The sequence below is a fragment of the Netta rufina genome, assembly GCF_964035555.1.
Source record: "Netta rufina genome assembly, chromosome: 19".
NCBI classification, from domain to species: Eukaryota; Metazoa; Chordata; class Aves; order Anseriformes; family Anatidae; genus Netta; species Netta rufina.
Genome location: NC_140143.1, coordinates 5,342,411 through 5,362,719, shown reverse-complemented (window position 1 = coordinate 5,362,719; position 20,309 = coordinate 5,342,411). Strand labels below are relative to the sequence as shown.

General features: G+C 36.0%; 1 protein-coding gene across 2 annotated transcripts in view; it reads right to left on the bottom strand.

Annotated features, from left to right (window-relative positions):
• The window catches only part of STXBP4 (syntaxin binding protein 4), a 72,715-nt gene that overhangs the window by 12,833 nt on the left and 39,573 nt on the right, over positions 1–20,309 (bottom strand). For both annotated transcript variants that reach the window (XM_084298382.1, XM_084298381.1), the window contains one exon: positions 3,610–3,667. In XM_084298382.1, the coding sequence (XP_084154508.1) occupies positions 3,610–3,667 (58 nt within the window). The remainder of the gene's footprint in view (positions 1–3,609; positions 3,668–20,309) is intronic.

The following is a 20,309-nucleotide window of genomic DNA, read 5'->3' as shown; positions in this document are numbered from 1 at the left end:
GTAACAACGATGAAAAACGTGAGCTCCTATCACTTGTAATGCCAGGAGCACATTAAGAAGAGGGAAGAACATTTATGATCCGTTATTGATCAAAGGTCAGAAATGCAAAAATTCCTGAAAAAGCATGCTCATGTGATCTACTCAGTTCTAATCTGTAGTTTCAACATGCAGAGACAATATGAGAAACATGAAGTTTTGTGAAATTAGGATTCCACCACCTAGACTAGCTGAGATTCTACTGTTACTAATAAGCACCTTATTGTTACAGCTGCAACAGTTCAGCATCCAAGTGCAGATCTTAAAAGAAATTTCTTGAGCACATTTAGCAAATTTAGCTTCTGCTGAGTCATCCAGATAAGCACTTGTATGAAAAACACAAGTAACAAAACCAGAAAAAAAAGAGGGAAAGTGTCTCAAGAATGTGAGAATTCTTCTATTCTTGCTAAATTGTATTAGCTATTATATAATTTGTATAATACTATCTTCAAGCTCATTTTCCAATTATGCTGGCATAAACCTGTATTACAAATGTTTTATCTAGGACAGAATCCAGCATTCACCTTAACCCTCCAACTGTGCTGTAATGGCTCCCTTTATCAACAGATGGAGACCAAGGGAACAGTCCTCTATTTTAACAGCAGCTCTCATACTTATTTCCATTGCAATGAAATTGGCTATTGATTCATTTTAATTTCCTTTATTTTTCTACATAAAGTTATTTTTCTTCTTTTTTTTTTTTTTTTTTTATAAATCCCAGAATTTACATCTATCTGAAAATGAAAGCCACGTTTTGATTAGAGCTTGAATGTGCTATCATATATGGTGTGTTTGGAAACCTCTGCAAAAAAAAAAATCACGTCTGCTTTAATACAACTAGCTCAAGGCACCATGGGGTGAATTGAGGACAACAGAACAGTGTGCTTGAAAAAAGAAAAAAAAAATGTCCCTGCTTTTCTTGGCTAGCTAATACATAAACTTCAACATGACTTGTGCAAGAGTTTGGGATAAAAGTAATTGTATCTCAGTGCAAAGATTTGCTGCCCTTCCTGTCTTTTAAGAAGTGAGTCCACCTGCAAAATAGCGTCTTCATCATAACTTTAAGAATTAAAGAATATGTAAATTTCAGCAGCCAGAATATCTAACTATTAATTAAACAATGATTCATGAGATATATGGAATGGAGATGATTTTTTTTTCTCAGCAATTGTTTCAATCTGTTGGAGGAATAATAAAGAAAACTATTATATGAATTAGTTACCAGTATATTGGGAGGAGGGGGGAAGGGCACACTGTGCTATTCATTTCCAGAAGCTTCTGGAAGATACAGTGAGCTACTTCTTTTTCATGCACTTCTTCTTCCAGAACCTGGGAACACAATGGAAAAGAACCTTCCCTAATGTATACCACAAATCCCTATAGCTTTTATCAAGTAGGTCTTTCCAAAGAAGCTTCCAATTCTCTACCTGTAAGACATTAGCAGGATATAAACCGTACTTTTGAGTTGCTAAATAATGAATTTACACATCTTTTTTTAAATTATTCTAGTCTTTTAGAAATCATTACAGAAATCTTATAATTAAGGAAAGCAAAAAAGCAAAAAATAAGGTTTCAATCTTAGTGCTTTTCTTTCACATGATCACCTCTTCTGATGATTACTGACTTAAAGCTTTCGTAGATGTTTTCTTTATGCTTTACATACTCTGTTATTGTAACATCAATATCACCTTTCCTCTAATCTCTGGAGAGTTTGAAAATTTGTTTGCAATAGCTTCCAAAAAAATGCAGGTATCTCTCGATAGACATATTTTTCTGTATTTTTTTCTTTTGGGGGAAAGGAGGGGGAGGTAACAACCGCTCACTATTACAATTACTACATTATTAGTTAGCTTAATCTTTGGCACCCTCTTTAAAATGTATAAAGCAAAGCCTACGGAAACTGCAACTGTTGGTATAATTTATAACTTTCATAGGGTAGAAATCAAGAACAAAAACAGTATATATGCAGAATACAAAAGAAGACTTTTGCAAGAGGTACAGCTTCAGTGGCATTATCAATGGAATAAAAGTTGCTTAACCTGCAGCCTATGACAACGTGAAATGTCAATAATCTGTGATACCAAATTTGTAAACTGCTGTTTAGTATTTTAAGTGTAAAGTCTAGATTATGAGGATTTTTCTTCTAAACGGTACAGCACTTGGAAATCTCTTGATTCTTTTATAATTTTAACTAAATGATTTCAGTCCTGTTCATTCATCATCTAGCAGCAACAGAACTTATGAAACAAGAACTTATGAAGCAGGATATGTCATCAAGAAAAAAACATCAATGGCTAGAGATAGTTCAGAGACAAGGCAGAACTAACTGTTAAAGCAGTTCCCCTCAAGACACCCATTCAGGACAGGAGATAAAATGAAAATTACTAACGTTCTAGTTATAATGCACTATGAGGTGTGCTGGCAGAATCAGAGGAGCAGACACAAAACTCCAGATACTGATGAATTTGGTAAGACTCTTGGACTTTGTGCTCCTTAAAGCCACAATGGAACTGAAATCCATGGATTAAATGAGACTGTTATTTTCTAAAAATATGTCTCTGTCCTGGTTTCAGTTAGAACAGAGTTAATTTTCTTCCTAGTAGCTGGTAGAATGCTATGTTTTGGGTTAGAATGAGAAGAGTGCTGATAACACCCCGATGTTTTAATTGTTGCAGAGCAGTGCTTATACTAAGCCAAGGACGTCTCAGCTTCTTGCTCTGTCCTGCCAACGGGCAGGCTGCGGGTGCAGCAAGAGCTGGGAGGGGACAGACCCAGGACAGGTGACCCAAACTAGCCAAAGGGGTATTCCATACCAACTGACGTCATGCTAAACAATATATAGGAGTGGCTAGCCGGGGGGAGGGGGCCGGACTGCTCGGGGTTAGGCTGGGCATCGGTCAGCGGGTGGTGAGCAATTGCATTGTGCATCACTTGTTTGTACACATTATTATTAGTAGTACTATTATAATCATTGTACTATTATTATTGTTGTTATTATTATTTTCCTGTCTTATTAAACTGTCTTTATCTCAACTCACAGGCTTCACTTTCCATTTCTCTCCCCTGTCCCAGAGAGGGAGGGGGGAGGGTGAGTGAACGGCTCTGTGGTGTTTAGCTGCTGGCCGGGTTAAACCACAACAGTCTCTTAGAATTCTTCCATCTCCCCCAAATTAAGAACATTTAAAAATGCATATATATACTTGTAAAGTTTTTAGGGAATGAGATTTTTTTCCATATCTCCTAGGTCCATTAGAGGGTCAGACTCAACCAGGTGAGTCTCAGTATTGTGGACTGGGGGTTTCAAAGACATCTGAAGAATTGAGTCACACAGTTCTCACTGAATTTCAGTTGGATTTCTGACTAAGCCCTCTAGGACCCTCTGGACAGTGCAGTACTAAACCACAGGAAAGAACAAGTGATGTTGGTAATAAAGACGGACAGAAAACACGTGAACGTTTTCGTTAGCTTGCCTTTTTTTTTTTTTTCCTCCCCGTTAATTCTAAGTTTAAAAATGTATTTAGTTTGATGGGCTTTTATTTCAGCTCTGACCCATTTTCCCTCAGAAATACTCACTTGATGAAGTATTTGATTCCATCTGCTGTATAAGCTTCTTCCCATCCATACGGTAGACCTACGACAAAATAAAGAAATAAGATGTCTCGAAGCTTAGGTGACACAAGGTTTTGAAGTGGTGTAAGTTCAAGCCATCTCACAGAATGATTACAAATGAATTCTCACTCTTTTTGTAGTAGGAAATAATATAAACAATGCAATTTAATAAATATTTGCTGAGCTACAAAGCTATATGCAACTCAACGATACTTCTGGTACTTCTTTTCCAGAAGCTGACAGTTTGGTCAAATTGCAGTGCAGTTAACTCTTTTGAACTTTTTATTTTAATTCACACCCATTAAATAAATAAATAAATAAAAAGGCAAAACAAAAGAAAATAAAAACCAACCATGCCTGTGGTCTACTGAGATCTGTTTTAATTTGTTTTTACAGCTATTACATACAGATGCCAATGACTATATGAGGCAGGAGTCTGGGCTGAATCAAATCCTCTGCTGTCTGGTTTATCACCACCTCCTGTGTTTATACAAAACTCTGGAAATTTAGACGAACTCCAAGATACTTAGAGAGTCAGAGAAAATACATACAGATATACATACGTGTACTTTTCTATGTCTACAGATTTTGAAAAAGGTGAATTTTCTAAGTGCATTGCTTACTTTTGTGATTTACACTAACAATTCTTGGAGCTAAAATATTTAGCACAGCACCATTTAGCAAAAATTAAAAATGAATTTTGAAGGGATGGTGTTTTTACATGTATTAAGAAACTGCTGCCCTTTTCCCTTTTTTAATTATCAAGCATACTAACCTTGAAAATGCAGTCTTGAATTTTGTTCTTAGTTTAGATGTCCCTTCCATGAGAAAGGTGAGTAATACTCTTAATAGGGCATTATATTATATCACAAAAAAAAAAAAAAAAAAAAAACTCAAAAAACTTTACTTTTTTATTACTACTTGTTCAAAATCAACTGTAGAACTTAAAAAGTGCTGGAGAAAGAACCATAAGTCAGTGTGTAAAAGTGCTCCCGATGTATGCTTTTGTGATACTATACTGTAATGTAGATAAGGAAAAGTGCAAGGTCCTTTTTTTTGTAGACTAGAAATATCTATGAAATTAAAAGATGCATGGAAATAGTTCTGCAAGTACTTTAGCTTAAAAGTCGTCTGGAAATGTTAGTGTTTCAGGAGTTAAACAGTTTTTGTTCAAGCCACAGTCTATCTCAAATACCAGCTCATTAGAACCATCTGTGAGCCTGCTTTAGATTTAAAATTTGTATTTGGAGATCGTGCTGGACTGCACGCACCATAGGATGTTTGAAAACTTCATACTGAGGCATACTCTAAGTGAGCACTTTTTTTTTTTTTTAATTCTTTCTTAAAAGGCTTATTTTCTTCTTATTTTCTCAGATTGTCACACCTTTGTTTCTAGTGTGGTCCTTCTCAAAAATCTGGAAAGGGATGACTTCAGTTCTCAAAGATAAACAAAGTTCATTACAGCTACTGAATCATTACTGGCACAATGAAGAAGATACCACCTAAGAGGTAATTATAGCTGTAGGTAGGCACCAAGCAAACAATAATAAGTATGTCTACCAAAACTCCAGAATTCAGAAAGGTAACTTGAGAATTGGTACTTGTAGAACAGCGCCATCGCTGTTTTGTACAGCTTGAAAAGCAAAAAGCACACTGATTAACTTTCTCCCTGTCACTTTTACCCCATATTACTTGGTAATCTCAGGTTTCTTCCCATTTTCAGTTTGGCATAAATCTATACAATCTGCTCCTTAAAAGATGCCACCTAGTGCTTTTGAGAGAGAATAATCCACAGCCACTTCCCTTTAAATACATGGTAGTTGCTGTGTTAACGGTTTTCAGGCTCTAACTTCTATGAAGGAAGGTAGGAAAAGGGTGTTCTAAGTGATAAATACACTAGACTTGATCACTTGTTCTTCCTTACTATTTAGTCAACATGAATATTTTCTAATGATCTGAACGGGAGCAGGATTCATCCTTCAATTGCTTCCATTTTCCCTGGCCTTTCCTCATTCCTGCATGAAACATGAATATCCAAAATAAATTACTACACACTCGCTCAGTTATGAATAAAACCTCAGCAGCTGCTCTGTGCTCACCCAGATCCCATACATCACCTGTTTCATTCAACAGTGATAATTACACTTTTTTCACTAGTAATTTGACTGAACTTATTTCCTTTTTTTTTTCTCTTCTAAATGAAGAATGGAAAGTAGGTAGCAATGATAACCAATGCTCTGTATTCTTTTCTTAACCATTAAAAACTACACTTCTCATACATACTGAATTAATCTGTCAGCTGCAAATAATGCCCTGGAGATATCCCCACAGCTTTATTTGTCTTGCTGACTTTACATGCATTAGGTTGTATGTCCAACTCAGTCTCCATATGCTTCAAAGCTCCACCTACACGTGTTTTTTAATGCCTTTATTTTCAACATTTTCACTCTTTCACTACGAGTCTCACTTCTGTTCCCTTCATGCCCTTCCTTCACTGTTAGATTTGTACTTGTATTTCTTGGTATTTCCCATGGTAGCCAGGAGGCTCTCATGTTTTGCACTGTATTTCCCCAGACATCATCTCCACTTACTTCAAGCTCACTTTCTCCATGAATCATTCATAAACTGATCTACTTCCTAGTGCCATATTTTTTCACCCCCCCCCCTCCCCCAGGGTCAGAGTTGTTATCTTTCCTAGGATTTGCTTTGAAACATTGCTAAGTTCTCACCTGGAGTAAATGTGAGGTAAAGGAGCTCAAATAGAAATGTAGTCTGAAACATACAGGATTTAGCCTATATAAACTGTGGCAATCTTTAGGTTTCCTACATATTTATAATTTCTTCTGTGAATTGCTACATTCTTTGATGAAACTTCATAAATAATATATCTTGGCTGCAGTTGTCTGCATATATAATCTTTTAAAAATGTCAGATTTACTGTATTTAAAAGTAGTTTCCTTACAGCAGAAAATACAAGGCTTTTCGCTATTCAAATATTTGTGATTATTTATCTTTTGCAAGGTAAGGTGAAAATAATAATGCAAAAGTAATTATGCATGCAAACCACATGGAATACAGCCCAAAGCACCCTTTGCCCAAATAGAACAAATAGTCTCCCAGGGGACCACGTCAGCCAAAACACATTATAACCTACCATTATTTTGTTCAGAGTATATGCATCTAATTAGGGTTAATGCAAAGGAGAAGTATATAATTTTTTTGTGAAGAAGAAGAACAACAAACCACTTGCTGTTGTACGTGTGCATATGTGCCAGCACTGCTGCAGCTGGCACCAGTGCGGCACGGCGGTATCCCTGGTGACTGCTTGCCTTCTCAGCTGCAAGACGCCTGCTGCGATACCCACAGTTGTAAGGTTAGCACTGCGTAAGGGGCAGAGAGGGAGTGAAACCCTAGGGACAGCAAATTTTTCCTGATACTTCATAAGGTGTGGATCTCAGGGACCTTTATCACTTCCCTGGGTCAAAAGGACAGAGAAAACGCATCAGCACTGATACTTGGTTGGTTGCAGTAAACAGAAAGATAAACACCAGGCCAAATTATAAACTCGTATAGAGTGACAGAAGTGGAAGATCCTGCCCATTATTTCTAAGACAGAATGCATATACCCTCCCCTGTGCTTCAGTCCAGCTCTCCTGGAATAAAAGTTGCACACAGCATCATCAATCAAGGTACATCACTAAAGGAACAAGGGGGAAAGCACAGAAATTAGGGAAGAACCTCATTTTACTGGGCAGTTTTCAAACCTGTAAGTAGTGCATAATGTTATTCTTTTTCTTCAATAAGCTAGTTAAGAAATACTATTATACATGTAGAAAAAGAAATGTGGAGATCAGCAGATGAGACTGATAAAAGCAGATACCACAGCACAAACGCTCAGGTGAAAAAAGCGACAGTTATTTCCCTAACAGCTAAATGCTGCTGTGTTTTATTTTTCTTATTTCTGACAAAATTACTCAAAGAAATGAGAGATTCAGAGACTCTAGTAGGAGTCGATCAAAAATTTACTATTCACTTGGATTCTGTCTAGATTTGGTCAAAGTGGGACTATTCAGATGATTAAAAAACCAAGTTATATCTTTTGTCAGGGCTAAACAATTTCATGGCTGGAGCATTAAACCACCTCGTCTGGAATTAATGAGGCATCAAGCTTAAAGGATGTAACATCTATCTGGAAGTCAAAAACCACATGGTGCATTTATTCAGTTTCACAATGAACACATTTTTTGACCACCAACAAATAAGAATGTCACTGTTTACGTATCATTTTGCCTAGCTTGGTTTCTGCAATAACACATACATTTTTAAGTAACAGGGCACGATCTACCTCAGAACTACTGATTTATTTATGTTAAATATTACAATTCTGCAAAATTATGAAGTTTTTGAAGAAATAGTAATTATTTGTTAAAAGTATTTCTGATAGAAAAAGATTCACTAAAGGATGTTATAAACACTTTTCTCCATCTTTTGGTAAATGAGGTTTAGAACTCTGATCTCTCTTCAGCATCTGCCAGTTCAGTCAGATGTGCCTATCAGCACTCAAACCTTCCTCCTGCGGCTTCAATCATAATGCAAAATTCATTAGTGAAGCTCTCCAGGGCCTTTGTCTCTGCTCTCTGTGCTATCTAGGCAATGCAAAGAAAAAGATGGGAGAAGATGGAAAAAAGATGGAAAGCGAAAGATTCAACTTGTTGGTTATCTGATGCCTGGTCTTGGACTCCTGAGTACTGCTGGAACATGGGAACATCCCAGATATGAGACTAGAGACCTCATATGATGCAAGACTGGCAGAGGAACTCCTGAGTGAGTTACGTGATTTGGCACAGCTAAAACAAAAATTTGTGGAGGAATATCCATCTTGCTTGTCAACTGTGTTCAGTGGAGTTCAGGCATAAAATGACTCTTTTTTGAGGCTGCCAATAATATATAATTTATTTTAGTATTTATTTGCAAGTTAACTGTAAAAAATCAGGTTCAGAAAAACAGCTTTCAGAAGAGAGTATGGACTTCTAGCTTTGTTTGTATGCCACTTTATTTTTCAGACCATTTCAAGCGCTCTTCCCACAAACAAATGCGTTTCATTTTATGAATAATACTCTGCTAAGGGGACATTCCATTCCTTTCTTTCACATATCAAATTCCGTTCTAAAGAAACTGTTCCTTTTTCTTTTGTTGATTTAATAAAACAAAGACAGAGTAAGTAGTTTTCAAGTGGAGACATCTGGGAAATACTAGTAATTGAAATTTATGCTAATTTAGAGTATGGTTGGCAGATTGACTTGTCTCCATTCAGTAGTGTTCCTAGACACCACACTTCAGAAAAATATTTTCCTTACTTTGGCTATCCAGGGCATGGTGAAAGATGACCTTGTCTTTTCCCATTTCCTATTAATCATAAGATATTGACCCAGTATGTCAGCAAACACATTCATCTCTTAGTGAGACAAATACACCACATTAAGTGACTGTTAAGTATGAGAGTTGAAAAAAAAAATTAATTGCTTCTCATGGTGAAAGCTTAGAAAGATCCTATTTTTATCAGAACATTGGCTTATATGACCAACTTTAACATCTTTATGGTAATTTTGAAATTACGAACTGTTTTGATATAGGTAATCAGGAACAGCATGGAAACAATGGAACTTTTAAGACAGCCAGTCAAATGACATATTTATGGAAATAAGACTGACCTCTGTTCAGTACATGGGATCAGACATTATTATAGACATACTTTTTTCCTAGCTGAGAAATAAGGAAATCCAAATTTAGAACAAACTGCCTAGCATGCACACTGAAGTTCTTCAGAAAGGAGTGAGAGCTACAGTAATCCAAGCAACGTGGTTGCTGCTATGTGTCTTCAAGATGGAGAAAGAATTATCTTCCTGAGACATTACTTTAAAAATGTATCTTTTCAGAAGCTGAATGCTGGAAATACTACTTAAAACAAAAATACATATTTTTCAACTAACTACTAATATTCTCCTTTCAAATAAAGCTTCAGGTTCTGTAAGATCTAAGCTATTTACACTGTTATTAAAATGAGCAGTGAACAGGCTAGCTGAGGCTCATCTTTATCCGTGCAGGAGGTCAGAAGTGAAAGCACAAGATAAGCACACCACACTTAACAAGGGCAGTAAAATGCTTTCTTCTGCCTAGCTGATGGCAAGCAAATGTATACAACCAATTATACAGAAACAACAGAAGTCAATGGAGCTTGCAGTACTATAGCATTACTATAAAACATTCTGACTGCCTTTCAAGGGGAGCAGAAAGAGTGCAGCAAATTAAGCTGAGCCTGTCTGTTTCACCAAATGGAAGCTGTTCTTCCAAGGTGCACTGGAGAAGATAAATACTTTGGGGAGAACAAGGAAGGTAAATAAGCCACTAGCAACTGAATAAAAACAAACACCAACCAACCCAAATAACCAAACAAAAACAAACACTGACCTTTGGATAAATCCTCATTTTAGCCCTGAGGAAAAACAGATGATTCATGCCATCAGCTAGTCACTGGCCAGAATCTATGCGTCTACACCAACTACTGATGTGAAACTGGGAATGTCTCTAAGCATGCATACACCCAAGAGAGACTGCACTCCTTGAAATTCTGACATAAAGGGAACTCAAAACAGCACTGATTATTATTTTGGTAATGTAATAATTGCCTTTCAGAAAAAAAAAAAAAAAAAAGAATTACTTAACAACTTAAATTGAAAAATATAATATTAAAAACATTATCTCAATCTGCTTATAATACAACTAATATGTACCCCATCGGGCCTCCAGTGCCTTTTCACATTCCACATGTTGGATAGTCAGGAGTTCAACAATCAGTTGTGAGGAGGCCAAGATATAATTAAGCAGTACTTAATTCAACATATATCTATTTGGGTCATGAATATAAAATGTCTGTGTAATCATAAGGTCAATAAAGCATAAGCCCTCAGAGGTGAGGGATAATGAAAACAGGGAGGAGTTTGAGACTAGCTCACTCTGACCAAACACTGAATTTTGCATAACCTATCTAGCTGATATTATCTGCTTTTAAAAATGTTTTTCACCTACATAGATTCTTACTAAGATGCTACTGCCTGTCCAGTGACAGTACTGTAAAAATGCAGTGACCACCCTTTTTTGTTCATTGCAACTGAAGCATCTGAGTATAAGGCAGAGGCAATACAGAAAATCAGAAAACTGCAGAATGCAGAAGTCTCCCACTTTATCAGAGAAGGTTGTGAAGAAAAAAAAATCGTATCAGTGCTCCTTATTCTCCAGTGGCTCCCATCTGCTTTACTTTGCCAACTTAAAGATGTTTTATTTTGCTTTTAATGTTAAAAACTACAATAACAGAGTCTCAATTAATGACATGGTAACAGAAATACAATACTCTAGGATCATATAGCTAATAGTGTTCCCCAGAAAGGTCTTAAAAATGGTAAGCATCTTTCCCATGACATTTTTGTCAGTCTTATGCACTAATAGAGCAGCATTTAAAAAAAAATAAATCCTTTCTATCAGTTAATTGCTGAGTCTTTTCTATAGTCTGCATGTATACATTTCTACACTGTTAACGTGACAGTGTCTGTGATTGATGAAGAACACACTACTATTTTCATCACTGATTGAACTACTGAACTATTAAGTTAATTTGAAATTCATTTGAAATTCACTTTGTTTACACCTATGACTCTCTTTAAACTGCTGAAGAGGAGGCAGGAAACACAATATGCACTATAAAATAAGATAAATGGTCTGTAACTAAGGAAATCTACACAAAGGCCGTGTATATATACTAGATTTTAATACTGGTTCCTAAGTTCCTCCACAGGCTAAAAACGTTAAATTCATAGAAGTAAACAGCTCCCTTGAGAACACTCTTGTTCTGAATTGGTACTAGCCACTTCCAGCTAATTAAACTAATCTGGAACAGCACATTCTTCATTCAGCAATACAAGCCTCTGCACACAGAGCATTCACCACCAGGACTAAGTAAGAACAGCCTGGAATACTTCACTGCATGGACCAACTGTAAACCATTTTTTTTCCCCAGCTTCCCTTTTCTCAGTTACTCTTTCTGTTCTGGAATTCATCTGTCTCCTCCTTTCCTTACTGGATCATCTTCTCTTGTCAGCATCTATTGTGCTACCCACCCACTTCCATCACTGTCATCTCACAGGGCTCACTGACGCATGTGATTGTTAAATATAAGTTTAATTAGAAAGCATTCATTGGTAACAAATTAAAATGACTATCTAAAATTAGAATTGAGCAGAAATTGTCTGAGATTTAAAAAGCAATACTATTACATGATATACCTTTACTGCTAAGCAATATCTTACTTTTATGCACTGATGATGAAATTAAGCTGCGCAGGGGGCTGGCACGAACCACCTACAATTTAAGAGACACACAACTACTTTCTGCTGAGCTCATTTCACAGTAAGTACAGACCAAAGCAATAATCAAATACTTTTTTGTTTTGAATTGTGAAAATATATTAACAAAATAGTATATTGCAAGAATTGTGAAAATATATTAACAGAAGACATCCTTTCGGTCTGTTACAAAAGCTGCTGTAAGTACACCTAAGTGAAAGAAGGGTTTAATTTAGAGACAAGCATGACTTCAGAACCAGCATATTAAAACAAAATTGTCAAATTTTCTGAGAGCCTAGAATAGGTACCTTCCTTTTCTTTTTTTCTTTTTTTTTTTGTTCCTTAATAATTTTGAAGAAAAACAAATCCCATGTGCTGAAATTAGCATACTTTATTTTATCCTAACTGTAAAGGCTTCAAATATAATAGTCGTACCAATCGCTAATGCAAGGCAAAATCACCTTCCATAGCTTCCACTTAATGTTCTATACACTTCATGAGATGAGGTGATAGATCTAGTATGAGACTTAGGCACATTTTGTACCTCATTTAGGTCTCCTTCATAAGCATCAAGCAATTATGTTTTGCTCTTGCAAATTCTCCTTAAAATATACTTTTGAAATCTTCCTATGCCACTCTTGGCAATCAACTTTCTCTGTACTTCTTTCCATTTAAATTATCACACTTGTGCACCATATATGTCTAAGTAACTCTGCTAGCCCTCAGCTTCTCACTCCTACCTACTGAAAAAGAAGTGAAGAAATGTGACAACTGAAGGAACTGACAGAAAAGCATGCCATCCCTCTTATAGAAGATGAGCACTGATAGTTTTCACATTCATTGACATTCTAAGCAAGGGGCTGACCCCCTCCTTCACCAGCTTTAATCCAGCTCTCTCAGGATGCTCATAGCTGTAAAACCACGGAAAATTAACTCACCATTAACTGCACAAAAGTACAACTCCTTTGGCTGAGCTTCATGCTATAATGGTTGCTTTATTTTTTGGTACCTGAACTAATGAGACAGTCACTCCCTGACTGGTGTGCAGACACACATACCCACAGACAGACATCTGCCACCCACCTCTCCTGATAACCAGCACACTGTGTCTGAACTGTGCTTGCAAATCATAAAGAGGGATGGTAGCCTTGAGTTTGAGATATTGATCTGGGATTGAGAACCTCAGGGTTCAATTCCAGTCTCACCTATTTCCTCTGACTGTGAGCAATTTGCATTTCCACACTACAAAATTCAGTATTTCTTTTTTCTTTTTTTTTCCTCTTTTGTCAAAGACAGTATACTATAATTATATTAATATAACAAAATTCTGAGTGTTATGTCATCTGAAATTCATATAGGGGGAATTTGGGAAGTACTTACCATCCTGTAAAATTGTTGATTCTAGAGAGTTTTGACTTCAGTCTCCATAGCTACCAAGAGCAAGTACAACTTGTATGGGAAGAGGCACAAAGTCAATTAATTTTTTCATAGCAGGGTCACAGTATGAACTGAACATGTCCATAGACTTTTAAAGGTCTGTTCTTTAATGAAGTCTTCTATCAGAGATGCTGGAAATTAACCTAACAAGACTCTCCTAATCTTGTTAGCTCATCTGCATTTTAAGGTATAATAATATCACTTACTTGTTTTTCATTATTAAAATGTTTTGATTTGAAAGTCAGTACAGACAGTACCTATTCAAAAGCTGACTCATCTTTTCTCATTAAAGGTAAGTGAATGGAGAGGGAATAAATTGCTTTTCTAGCAGCAACAACAGAGTTCTAAAATCTAGGTCACATAAAAGAACTTTCTTAAACACAGGCTTTAGACATTGAGCTGACTTTTTTGTTGCTGTGAAACGTTGAGAATAACACACGTGTTCAATCATTTAGATACGACCAGGCTATAAAATTATTCTGTCCTTATACATGTCACCTACTACTGAGCGACAGGTAACTAAAGAATGGGTTCTAATTTCTAGATCCTGTAACAATACCACAAGTAGGGCCAGTTAGGTGAAAACACTGTTATTCCTCACATTCACCAAAACATGATTTTAGTCCGTGTCAGGAGAGTTCAGGGCTGAAACCCGTTTGTGAACAGACATATCTTTGAAATGTCATTGCAAAACAGGATTAGAATTTGGTAAGACCTTAACTAACTGGATCAGATGTTTGAAATAAATAGGGTGTAATTCAATAAGGACAAAAGCAAAGTACTACTCTAGGTACAAATAACCAACTGCACAAAAGCAAGTGGGGTATATCTAACTAGCCTTTGGTTCAGGAAAAAAGGCTCTTGGAGGGGTAGGAAAGCACCGACCTCATATGAATCAGTAAAAGGAAACTACCAGGGAAAAGGAAAATCATTTTGGGACATAAGAGCTTGTGTGCTATATATTAAAACAAACCAACCTACTAGTCCATTTCATCTCCCATCGGAAGGTCTCAGCTACATAGCATAATGCAACATGCACGAATTGGAGAGAATCCAGAGAAGTACAAGGGTGATAAAAAGGGCAGAAGACAGAGTCTGTAAGGAGCTGGTATTACTGGCTTATTTTGGGGAACAGAAAACTGAATGGAGACACAGTGTGTTCTTCAAACATGTTAAAAGCTGCCACAAAGAGGAAAGTAGGATGTTTTCGAAAACCACTGCAATAAAGGAAAGTGGTAATAGACTTAAACTGCAATGAGGAGGATTTAGGCCAAAGGTTTCTAATGGCAAAGACAATTAAGCATGGGAACAGTTTGCCTAGAAAAGCTGTGGAATACGTTAGACAAATACCTGGCTGGATCCATGCAGATGTAACTCATTTTGCTGGAGGCAGACAGATAGATGCACTACCTACCTAACTGCTGGAGACTCTTTCAAGTCGTATGTTTTTGGATTCCTTGGAGGCAAAGTACTATCTGAGTACTTATTCTATAAACTTGTGTGTGATTTACATTACATGTAGACATTTCTTCTGCTTCCCATTCGCAAGGCATTTATATCTCGTATTCACAGAAGTAATACATTTAAATCTGATCATGTACCAAACAACTCTTCACTTGTCTCCAAGTACTTATTGTAAAATCAAACCAATCCTGGCCAAAAAAGCAGACTTTTTTGTTCCTTTTTTTAAGGCTTGCCAGATAGCACCTGAACTAACACCCCATCAATCACACTAAAAACCAAACCAAAATCACAAAAGTTAAAACTGTGAAAGTTTTTTGCTGTTTGCCACCTTTCCAAAACTATTAAAACACCGATTTGGCTTCACTGGCCTTACTTATTTACTTTTACAGGCATGCCAATGAAGTTAAAAATGGAGTGTACCATTTAAAACTTTATATTCATGTACACTAATTTTACTTTCATTTATATTGGAAATATTTTAAATATTGTACATGATTACATTTCTGAAGTGGAACACTTCTCTACTGTTGCAGTGAAACATTTTCATATTCCTGAAGAGGTTTTTCTTTTTGGAATTACACTTCTACAAACACTGGCAAAATTACGAATCTTCATTCTTATTTATCATGCAGACAAAATTGCAAGTTTAAACAATTTGCAGAAAATTCAATGTCTTGCTGTACGAACAGTTATGTAGAATAAGCTTTTAAAATCTAAACTCTGTCCTTGTAAAATTACATTAAATATGTTTTTGTTTGTTTGTTTGTTTTGTTGTTATTTGGACTGCTATACAACTTAGAATTTTAATTTTTCTGAAGTTGTTCACCTTTGGGTTTCTTCTATCTGATTTTCAGGGTACCTGAAGAGTTGTTGATAATTTTTTTTTTTCCCTGAAACATTCCAATTTTCAGAATGAGGCAAAAATTCAATGATGTTGTCAATATTGCAGGGCAAAAGGCCTCCATTTGTCATCTCATATATATTTGATTTTATGTACTGGAACAATTAAAATTAAATCAAGGTTATTCTCAATTTCCATCACTGAAGATGTAAATAGAAAATTAGAAAAATTTACTTTAATCCCCAAACTATATTTCCTCATTGCACTAGCAGTGAATCCAGATCAGTAAATAAACATGGGTCCTCCTCAATTGAACCACAAGTAGTATTAAAATTTCTCACTATCTTAAGTTTAATATTTGGACAAACTATCAGTTTGCATAGCACCCACAGTTTCTGCATAGTGTCACTTACCCACAGTGTGTGGTTGGTAGCAGGGACCTACAAGCCAGGGCACACGATGAACTGCAAGACAGCTGCTCCTAGTTCCTATAAAGTTTTCCACTGAGCAGAGCTGGAAACCACTAAACCAGTGCCCCATGGAGACTGAATAAAACAATGCATTCAGTGACAGCATGAAGCTTCTGTCTTGCTCTGTCTTGTCTGGCCCTATATTGTCACTACATGATGATATTGAGCAAACAAGAAAAGAACTAAATTCCAAATTCAAGATAAACTGGGAGATGTTTCTGCTACATATGGAAGAGGTTTTATGAACCTTCAGAACCCAGTGAAGACCAGGAGGACATGCTATAGGCACACTTACTCCTGCTCTCGTAGAAGGAAAACAGGATTTGAGAACATCATTCTTGAGAAGATGACAACATTTGGTATAACACTGTCATGCTACTTGAGAAATACAGCACTGGTAGTCTGTGGCAAAAGAGAGCAATTCCCATGAGGTCAAAATTAAGCATGATTCTGCAGGTGGATGGATACTTATGATGTGGACATATTCTAAAATTACCAGTGTGATTCTCGGATTTATCTGCTGCTGCTGCTGCTGTTATTTAATTGCCAACTCAGAAAAGATTCAACAACAAAAGAAATCATTTAGTAACTTAAAGTTATTGTTGTCTATAAAAATGAAATTACCCTCCCATGAAATATTTTTGTTTTGGGGAACAACTCTCCAACCTTAAGGGACTAGTAAAACTGAAATTTTCTACTGGATAAAAGAATTGATAAATTCCTTTACGGTAAAAATCACCTCTTCTGTTTTTCAGAAGTTTCAAAGACATAACACATTTTCATTTCACTAAAATAGTATTTCCTAGCAGAAATATTGTGCCAGAAAATATTTAATTAACAAATATAACATCTATATCTTTAAAGTATACAGCATTGATTTTAAGATTTATTTCATTTACTAGTCAAAAGCTATTAAAAATGGGAGCTGTACAGATACTTTAAGGATGTACATTGAAATTTAATAGCTCTCTACTATTTCTGATTTCAGTAATTCACTGAAATATTTATGGCCTTGCCAGAACAATGAATACACAGAGTTACGTCTTTAGTTATATGCTTCCTCTCAGTCAGGATGAAAAGGTACATTTCTAGTTTATTATCTGGAAGTGTATTATAGGTATGCTATCCTCCCAATGCAGAACTGTCCCCAGAAAAAAATGATCCTGCAGGAAATAATTTTCTCTCCCTGATACTGAAAAGATAAAAAGACAAGCAGCATGAGTTTCAGCAAATGTCAGTGATCAGATAATATTCCTGGGGTCAATGAAGGACTAGTTTTTTGATATTTGGTCTCTGCAAATGCATCTTTAATATGACTAGCCCAACTAATAAAAGTGAAGTTAGCCTGTGTATGCCTATCCATGTTACAGCTGGATTTGGATGCACAAACTAAAAAGGCAGGGGGAACAGGCAGTGCTTACACATCAACATTTTCATAACTTTCCTGATGAACTACAGCCAAAAAGTTGTACAAAATTATAGCATTGCTGTATCTCTAATTTTAAGAACAAAACAGTAATAACATATATGGCATTAATTCTATTACAATAAACATATCAAGGCTGCAATCTATAAATAAAAAGAATATGAATAGTAAACACTATTAACTCTCCTCAAAATAGCAAAATTGTTATACCAGAGGACGTGCTACTCTGCCTTATATCATAACTTTCTGCTACCAGCTTATAATCTTGTCAATGGAATGCAAAAAGATAAATAACAGATTGTTGAATATGGGATTATGGTGGCAACTTCCCATATTATAGTTGAAAAAAATAAACCAAATAGATGGATAGACTCTGTATTTCAGCTGTTAATGCCTGTGATGTAAGTTGATGGTCCAAAAGGTAAAAGCAACTTAACTATCAAGAGAATAAGCACTAATAGGCACTGACCACCAGCACTTTCAATTGCCTTCTTTTTACAGCCAGTCAAGATACATGGAAAATGAAGGCACAGCCCAGGCAACTAAACTTCTGCCTGTGGGATCTTCCTAAGTATAGGCTATGGCATCTAATGAGATCCATATCAAGAAGGTAAACAGGATTTTTGGACAATATGTTAATTTGGAGCTTACTGTAGTGAACTTAAGCATGACTGCCGTGTGTCAGACTTCAGGCTGACAACAGATTAAGGGAAAATGAGGTGAAAAAATAGTTCAAGATCCATTACTTGAGCTCCTGCTGATTAGAGTAGCAGGCTTCCTAGCACTTAATAGATACTGATGACTGGGATTATATCAACAAGAGCAAGATTGTATTTTTGGATAGAAATTTCAGAAGCAAAGCGAGGAAATTAGCAGTCAAAATACTTGAAAGCTATATTATGCTACTGCACATTTCAAAATGCCTATTGCCTGCTATTTTAAGAAGAGAAGTGTGTTCCAGGGTTAATCAGATTTTTGCCATTACCAGGACCAAGCATATTTCTTTTTTAATTTTGTAATAGAAAAGAAGAAAATGCTTTCTCAGTTCTTTTTAGCATGATCTTCACCATATGGACTACTAAGTGCAGCCAGCAACGACTTTTAAATGCTACAGTTCTTCACTGAGGCATTATTATCTTTTGTAAGATGAAAGTAATTTTCTTTATGTCTTCAGGAGATGCTACTATTCTGCAAAGGAGAAAGGCCTCCCAAGACTTAGTGTCTAAAAATAGCTAGCAGTTTTTCAAGATGAAGAAGAACGAATCTTTCAAGAGATGAGCTTGATTATTCTGTTTATTACTTTGATTTGCATTTCTGGATCTTGAGGATCCTCTAGTAGTAATCACTGTAAAACTAGCTTGTTTGTTTGTTTTAAACATTTTTGTTTTTAAACAGATTCCTCACTTAAAGAATTGTCAAACTGATGTCACGCAGCTGTCATTCAACCTACACAGCTGAAAACTGATCTGCAGCATTATTACAGACAAAGCAATATGTACTCAGAGATTTTCAAGAACACACTGAAGTTTTTTAAACCTCTTCCCTCAGGGAAAATGTGATGTTATTACATGGGAAGAGGACAGTTAGTGTGGCTAACTCATACATATGCCATTTTGTCCTGGATGTTGAGGATGATTTTTAACAGGAAAGTCAGTTTTGGTTTGAAGGAATGCTCCACAATCTTGTCTTTACACCTAGATGTGTTTCACATGTATTGCAAATAAATTGAAAAACTATTTTTGTTAGGGCTCCTTTACTTCTCCTTGTTCAAAATGAAACAAATACAGTAAGAGAAGATTAAAATGAAACAAATCCAGAAAGAGAAGATCCATTCAGAAGATAAAATATATCACGATAATTGCCCAACAATACATTTTTATCCACTTAGCAGTCTCAAAAATATTCACTCCAATTCTCTCATTCCTAGAATTCATTAACAAATTGTCATGCCGAAGACTCCTTTCTGGAAATAATGGCATAGCCTTCAGTCTTCAAAGTAGTGCCTATTATACTCTTTTCTTTAATGTATGATATTTATGAAGTGTTACATATATGAAAGCCCCCTTTTATGACAGCCCATCTGCAAGAAAACAGAAGATCACATGGGGAATGTATTGTGTGAATCTGGCATAGAGGACTGCAGACAGAATGCTATTAAACAGTTACTCTGCTTTAACTATTTTTCTTCCTTTTTTTTTTTTTTTTTTTTTTTTTTGAGAGAGAGAGAGAGAGAACTTTAAAGCTTTAATCTTACACACAAGCTCGTCAGAGAACAAGTCTATCTGTAATACTCTCCAAATCTGAATGAACTCAGAAGGATGACGTTCAATCTTTAAATCCTTCTCTGCAGAGCTATTTTTAACGCGCAGGTTCATAAAACAGATCTTTGCTATGGCTCTAGAGCTTTCTAACATGTATCCTACCTATTATTTTTGACACAACCACATGTTAGAATTCAATTGCATTTAGGACTAAAAGTTTTCCTTGCATGATTTCCTGTGTAGTGTGATAGAAACAACTTAATGTGACAGAATACTTCCATTGTCACCGGTGGAAAACAAATTCCCCACTATCCTGGCCACTGTTTTTCTTTTCACCTCCTCCAGTCATTCTAATTCTAATATTTTGGA